Source organism: Bactrocera latifrons, unplaced genomic scaffold (assembly GCF_001853355.1).
Source record: "Bactrocera latifrons isolate USDA-ARS-PBARC rearing strain unplaced genomic scaffold, ASM185335v1 scaffold_43, whole genome shotgun sequence".
Classification (NCBI taxonomy): Eukaryota; Metazoa; Arthropoda; class Insecta; order Diptera; family Tephritidae; genus Bactrocera; species Bactrocera latifrons.
In genome coordinates, this window is record NW_017537079.1 from 727,175 (window position 1) to 734,770 (window position 7,596).

The 7,596-nt window shown below is 36.0% G+C and overlaps 1 protein-coding gene across 2 annotated transcripts in view; it reads left to right on the forward strand.

Annotated features, from left to right (window-relative positions):
• LOC108972804 (zinc transporter 2) overlaps positions 1-7,596 on the forward strand; it is a 137,591-nt gene that overhangs the window by 70,217 nt on the left and 59,778 nt on the right. For both annotated transcript variants that reach the window (XM_018939626.1, XM_018939627.1), the window contains one exon: positions 1,558-1,678. In XM_018939626.1, the coding sequence (XP_018795171.1) occupies positions 1,558-1,678 (121 nt within the window). The remainder of the gene's footprint in view (positions 1-1,557; positions 1,679-7,596) is intronic.

Sequence of the window (7,596 nt, forward strand, 5' to 3'; positions counted from 1 at the left end):
TGACTTCTTACCGGATCAATGAGTCGCCAAACCGAATTCTAGCGGCTCCTTTTTACCCATACACTGGCGAGGGAGTTGTTGGTTGTCGGTTGGAGGAGAGAGTGACAGGAAGTTGTAAAGCTGATAAGCTGGCGGAGAAAGGCACTCTAGAACCACTATCGGTAGAATGGGAACGGGTCGGTGCTTCCGTATCCTCTTGTGTTCGACTACTAGAGTTCGAGGAAGCTTGGCCAGCTCTGGGCCACCATCGGAACATTTGCAGAAACTGTATGGAGGAAGATGAGGTGGAAAGAACTCAATACTTCCTTCTTGAATGTTCGGCGTTTGCGAGATCAATACTTAAAAACTTGAGAGCGCAGAGCTTCAGACATCACACCGAAATGCCGGGAAAGGAAATTAAACGCCTGTGCATATTTATATTGGCTCTTAAGCTTTTGTTAGTTTATAAATTCGAACACAGGTGGCATACCCTTATAAGGCTTCAAAAAAGACTTCGTCCAGCGGTTCACGTGCGATATCTATCTATATAACCTAGGTCAAACAGATATCTAGAAAGTAATCAGCATTTGTGTTTTAGAAATATATAAGGGAGTCATCCTCGAGATAGTCCAGATTAAATGGACTCCCACAAGAGCTCATATTATCGAAAGCTCCCACCTTGATATCTACGCGAACTCTCCATCGGAATTCATTTGTACAATAACTTCACTAACTTGGTTGATAATTATAATTAGAGTTTAGTTTACTGAACCCTTACGGAACAATACAGATCTGTACTTACTGAAATGTTTAAGCTCAAGTATAATTGTAAATGCGAACACAAAGCAATTTCAGATAGTCGTTGGAATGGAGCCGAAGTGATCCCAATGGGAATCTTTTATGAATTGTGACCTCAGAGGTCTCAGTACGAGATTTCCACCTCTCGAATCCGTGAGGATTAGTCCTGTCCTTGTAAGTATCCTTAAGTAATGAGGAAAAAATGATGTACATATATTAAAAAGACGAGATCTAGGCTTATTCAATGAAGTTCTTAAGAATAATGACTATTAGTCTCGCGGGACGATCTAAATATACACAAGTTCTGGGAAATGAGAAATTTCGGGCCATCAGAATTCTCCCTATTGCATTCGGTAGATATTTGGAAGTTTTCGCAGTAGCGCACATTAAAAGTAAAGAGTCCTTTAATTACTTTAATCCTTGAAACCCTCAAGCGGTCGTATTGAACTTCTGAAACTGTTTGTATTTGTATTTTTTTCGTAGTGTCACATGGATACTTCGTCCAAAGTAATATCTCGTAACACCCATACTAAGTAGTTTTAATAGATCGATCATTCTTTTTGCAGCACCCTTTAAATTTTTGTATTTATTTTCACTTTTTATTTTTCCTTTTATTTCTTTCATGTGTCCCATCGATTGATCTGTCCAACCATGCGTCGCCTTTACGCTGCGGCTGTCTCTTCAACTATGCTGCTGATGTGGCGTGACGCCCCAAATTTCACGTTTGCTGTTGTTGTCGTTTCCTGGTTTCACACTGGATTGCCAAACAAAAACAAACAGGTGGCATTTTATCGAACAGTTTGGCGATTGCAACAGATGCCGCTCACTTACTAACAGATTTTGCCAGTTTTATGATATCATTGTTTGCCATCTGGATAGCTGGGCGACCATCAACACAGCGGTAAGTTGGAACAAGCGCACATAGTATATATAGTTACTAGGTATTACATTACTTCTATACACATATGCATGCGTAAATTTGTTTGTTTGTGTTTGTGGTGCATTGGGACTGTTGTCTTTTTTTTTTGTTCTTTGTTTTTTTTGTTTTGTTTATTAATCGTTGGTATTTTAGCTTACTCCATTTTGGAATCTCATCGAACAATTTAGTTTAGCAGACGCTGTTGTTGTTATTTTTGTTCGAGGAGCAAACTAATTTATGGTGAACTGCATGTTGCATGTTGATGTTACCCTGTGAGATAAGGTAGAAGATTATTGATCGAAATTTTCTAATGATCTAATGTATGAATCCATTTTTCAAAAAATTCAAATTTCATATATAAGTATAGTAATCATTTTCTATCATACGGTTCTCGTTATTCATTAGAAAATATAGGAAGTAGTAGATTTTTGGATTTGGAGAGAGTGTTTCAAAAGCTGGGTTAAATCGCTATCCCAGAAGCTGAGTTATATCGTTGAAATGAGAACTCTGACACTAAAAGATGCATTGTCATTTTTATCAATCAGTACTAAAAAGAAAATACCGTACAAAGTCTGTGGAGCGTGCTTGCTGAACGTTGGTCCTTTGCGATATCCAAAACTCATTGGATCCACAGATCTTCAGAATCAGTTTAGCTTGGTTCATCAAATGTGTGTGTACTGAAAGATCTAAAGCTAGACTGGAGAGGAGAAAAGGCCTAAATTATTCCGTCTCGTCATCCTGTAAATGGCTTTCGCCAACTTCATCCCACAAGATATTTAACAGACCTGCGAGTGAGATTATGGCACAGTATCCAATCGTAATCTCTACATTAGCGGCAAGATGGTTTTGGTATAAACAAGTAATTCAGAGGATTTTCGCATTCCAGTTCATAAATACCTAATTGTTATTCTTCATAGCTATTCAATGTCTTTAAAGTTGGAACTTTGAATGCCGCAAAAGATATCTCGCCTCAATCTTTGCATTCTGCGACTTCGCTTAATTAGATTTGCAAAGGTGATAACTTAGAGGTATATTGCTGTCCTTTGATGACCTCTACGACATTACTTAGCTCTTTCTTACCCGAAAGCAGCAGCTTTCTAGTATTCCTTTCATCAACCCTTAGGCAAAGTGACTTTGTGGTATGCCCTGTTTGTAGTATTCCAAGAATGTGTGGAAAGCAGCAGCTTTCTAGTATTCCTTTCATCAACCCGTAGGCAAAGTATCTTTGTGGTATGCCCTGTTTGTAGTATTCCAAGAATGTGGTGTTCATCTAGCATCCATTGCTTCAAGCAAACACTGCCGGAGTTAAATGGCTTAGTTGGATTGATACGCGATTTGGAAATATCTGAGACATAAATTTTGTTCTGAATGGAAAATTGTAGAACTCTTTATTCCTGCTTGAAGTTTTTCGTATGAAAAGAACAGCAGATGGAGTCGAAACGCGTTCATTTACATCGCTGAAGAGTCTTGTGCTTCAATCTTGCCTCGTCTTTACGAGCCTTAAATACCACCTAGCATACAGTTTCAGTCATCACGCTGGGACCGTGGTAGTAGAAATAAATACCTGAGCAGTGTCGTATTGACTTTAAGCCGCTTTACCTACTATATGTATATCACTTTTCTAAACATAAAAGCGTTTTCTATAGAATTCCATATTTATCACGATCTCACTCTTGGTCTTTTAAGAGATTCATTATGTTTGAAAAGTGATAAAAATATCACTTATAGAAATATCGCTTCTAGAAATATGGATACTACCGGCAATGCTATAGGGGATTATTATATATAGATAACTTTAACTTTAACTTTAACTTTAAACACTACTAACTTCTAACCCGCTCGAAGGCGACTTTCAACCTTGCATCCAAAACTCCATATTTGGAGTTACTCCTTGTTTTACATTTACATACATTTGACTTGTTGTTTTTGGAAACAAATTTTTATCAGTCAAAAACTGCTGTTAGTTTTGGTTTTTGATGAAAACACATTCACCCGACGCTTTACAAAACGGCAGCTGAGTCTTAGTATTGCGCTAGTTTTGGCTCGTTGGAAAAATCGTTTTCAATTATTTTAATTTTTGTATTTTCTATTTGCTGTTTTCCATTTGCAGTTTTCATTTTGGTTTTTAGACGGCAACTAAACAAATATACACTTTAATTGCCATTTAGTTTTGCCGAAATTGCTGCACATTTAGCAACTTGCAACTCGTGTGCACACAAGTGGTGTCGTCCACCCGACAACGGCAGATGGGAGAGACTTTATGCACTTATATATGTGTATGTATGTATATATGTATATTTATAAGAGTATGTATATGAATGTGTGTGTTTAGTAGTCAAAAATCGACGGCAAGTGGAATAGTAATAATAATAATAAAATGCAGTTATATGTGTGTGTAGGCAGCTATGAGCTTGTAAGTGTATGTTATGCTAGGGTGCCAATTATTTCCCAAGTTGACTTTTTTGGCATATGCCTGAAGTTTTAGTTTTTGCAGTAAAAAATTTTGCAATCTTATTTTCACTTTAAGCAGTGCCTAAATATATAGCTTGGGACTTTTTAATATTTTGTATTAAATAAGTAAAATGAATTATATGCTAATACAAAATTTAGCGGTCTACAAAAAAGGTGTTGATAATTTTTTCCATAGACCCTGGTTTTTAAAAGTTATTCGTAGTTAAAGTTATGCATCAAATATCCTGAGTCTTCATACATTTTGTGTTGCTCATACGGCATGGTGTACTTTAAGAAAATATTATAGTACATTTGGTCATTCCTTTGAGTTGTTTGAACTACAAAGAAATGTTTTTAGAAAAAAAAAAAAAAAAAATTAGAAGGACCTGAAACTTTAGTGGGCGCTTGCAAAAAAAATCAGCCTGAGAAATAAAGAACGTACCCTAATCTACCTTAATATATATAGTACGTATACATACATCACGTCATTTGCAGCGGTAACTATTGAATCCGTTGACATATGTATCAATAAACTAGTCACCACTTGAGCGCATTCATGCATGCGCACATAAACGAGACCCACCGCATACGGGTTCTACATGACGTATGAGCAATATTCAATTCAATGCTTGCAATTTGCCGTGCTTAATGGCTTTTTTACAGTTAATTAGTGGGTCACTGTGTGCATTTGTATGTCTGCAAATGATTCGAGTGGGCAAAAATAAAATTCACTTTAATTTGAATTGCCGTTATTCACTTCAAGTACTGTTACATGTGATATAAATAAGAAAGTTACATGGTGCATAGTTAAAGGTATGAGCTTTGAAATGAATTGTAACGGTAAATATGCAAACATAAAAATATATATGTATATGTATGTAAATACATGAAAATAAATTAATTGGGCTCCAACGGTTTTGCAAATAACTTTGGGCTGTCACATTAGTTGAAATGGAGGTAATTAACATGAAGTGAGGTTAGTTTGTGTCGGCTCCATTTGAGTAACGGTAAAGTAAATATGTAACATAAAAAACGACAATTGAGAAAGTAGATCAATATCTGTAGGAGAAATATTTAATTTTTGCAAGATAATATTTTCAACTTAGCTTCGAGTAACATACATATATGATTTGATGGGTAAGTGGTTTTCATGGATGATTACTCAGGGATGTACGGATATCTATGACATCAATATATGCTTTCTAAAACTAAAAATGTAAGCATAAGTTATTCTCAAGTGAACTAAGTAAGGTAAGAGTAGGTCAGATGACTAGATCCTTTGCGATCGATCTTTGGACAAAAGGCTTTTGTGACAGCGCATGTACCGAAAGCAGCTCAGCACTGGTCAAGCTTCCGCGAACTCTAGTAGTAGAACAGAAAAGGATACGGGAACACTGACCCACTGCCATTCTACCGAAAGCGGTTCTAGGGTGCTTTTCTTTGCCAGCTTATCAGCTTTACTATTTCCAACGATGCCGCTGTGGCCTGGCACCCACACCAGTCTTATTATGAAGATAATGGATGCTACTGATAACGAGATTTGGCATTTCTTGACCAACTCTCCTTCCGTAAAGAAGCACGCTGCGCCTCATCTCCAACAGCTTCCGATATATGGGTAGTGCAAGAGCTGTCAGAGTTTGGTTTGGCAACTCCATGATCCAAATAATCCGATATTAAGGCAAAGTGAATGAGGATTAACGAGTGTTTAGACACTGGTTCTTTTCAGAATTCTTTCAATCATTCTCTGAGTTTGGTAGCAACTCTCACAGCCGTTCACCTTGCGACGATATCTACGCGTAAAGTGTGAAAAGAGTGTTAAGTGTCATAGATTTAATAGATCTTAGTGCATCACACAAGTTGATGAGCGCCGCTTATTGAATGCGGTTGAGTTTCTTTGCAATTATGGTCTTTTCTAGAGCCCTCCACCAAGGTAAGGTTTTTTAAATTTTCCTCGAGAACATTTATATTGTTCTTTATGAAGAGAAGGATTATAGTGATGGAACCTCACATCCATTTTTCAGTCTACAGGAAACATTACTTTAAAAATAATAATAAAATAACATCACAAATCACAAGTTTGAACAGGTCTGTAACTTTTTTAAGAAGGTTAAACTTACTTTCCTCATTATTTGGGACCAGCTTCATATATATACGGTCGCTTTAAGGTTACTGATGTAGATATGGAACTCTAAATACACATAGACCACTGATGTGGACTTAGTCGGTACAAAGTTTCAAGCTAGACGATATTTATTGTGAAAAATAGAGAGAAAAGTAGCTTTTACTTCGGTGCTTATATAAGGAAAATCACTCATATCTTACTAACTCTAGAAAAACGAAAAAAAAAAAAAAACGATGCTCTTAATCGAGAAAAAGAACTAGTAGAGATCTTCTTCAGCTTACATAGGTTTAGCCTTCTACTTAATTAAACTAAAAACAAAACTAGTTTTTAAAATCTGATTTGTTTCTTATGTATATCGATAAACCTAATATAAGATACAATCTTTGCAAGCATACCTTTAGGGTTTATCAAACAGAGTTTTTAAACTAACAAAATATGCTAATATAAGTCTAATTAGTCTGACAAGCTAATAAATATATATAATATATTTCAAATGCAACAGTCGAAACAATTTGTGAAGCCGCCTTTTTAACTTCGAAAAGAAATCCATTTGCATTATATTAACTCCTAAAGGTATGCAATAAAAAGTGTAAAATGAGAACACTACTTTTGCCGACAAAGTATAAAATAAACATAAGCTGGCGCAATAACAATAAAAATCATAATAATAAATGCAAGCATAAGCAAAAATGAAAAAAAAAACAATATAAAAACAACAATAACAGTGTCAACATAACTGGCTACAAAGTGAGCTCAACTAGCGACAAAACGTTTGAGACTACCGGAAAAGGTAATTGCGTTGAAAATGGTAATGTTGCTGCCTACATATAGGCGGGGCGGGTTACTTCAGCATACTTTTAGGTAGTGTATGTGTGGGATACTATACAAATTCTGTTGTTGTTTTTGTGTGTGAGGAAGGCTGTATTATTTTTTGTTCGCTGTGTGCTGCTCGGCCTTATGCACTTATTACTTCCATATGGCGTGAATAGCAAAGCAATGAGAAGGAAGTGAAAAACAGTGTAATAAAATCATAATAATGAGAAAAAAAAACCAAAACTAAATAAAAACTGTTGAGTGTAAAGAAAATGTAATAGAAATGCTTGCGGAGTTGGCATGCATGAATTAATAGACGCCTTTGTGCGGGCGACTTTGTATATGTGGGGGCGGAAATTTGTTTGTGTGCGATTGTAAGTTGGGTGTGTGGATGTGTAAGTGCAAGTTATGCAATTTAACATTTAATTTGGGTGCTAAATATTTTTAGCGACTGTATGAGTAGCAGGAAAAAATTAGATATACAAAAATATATAATAACACTAGAAAATAAAAA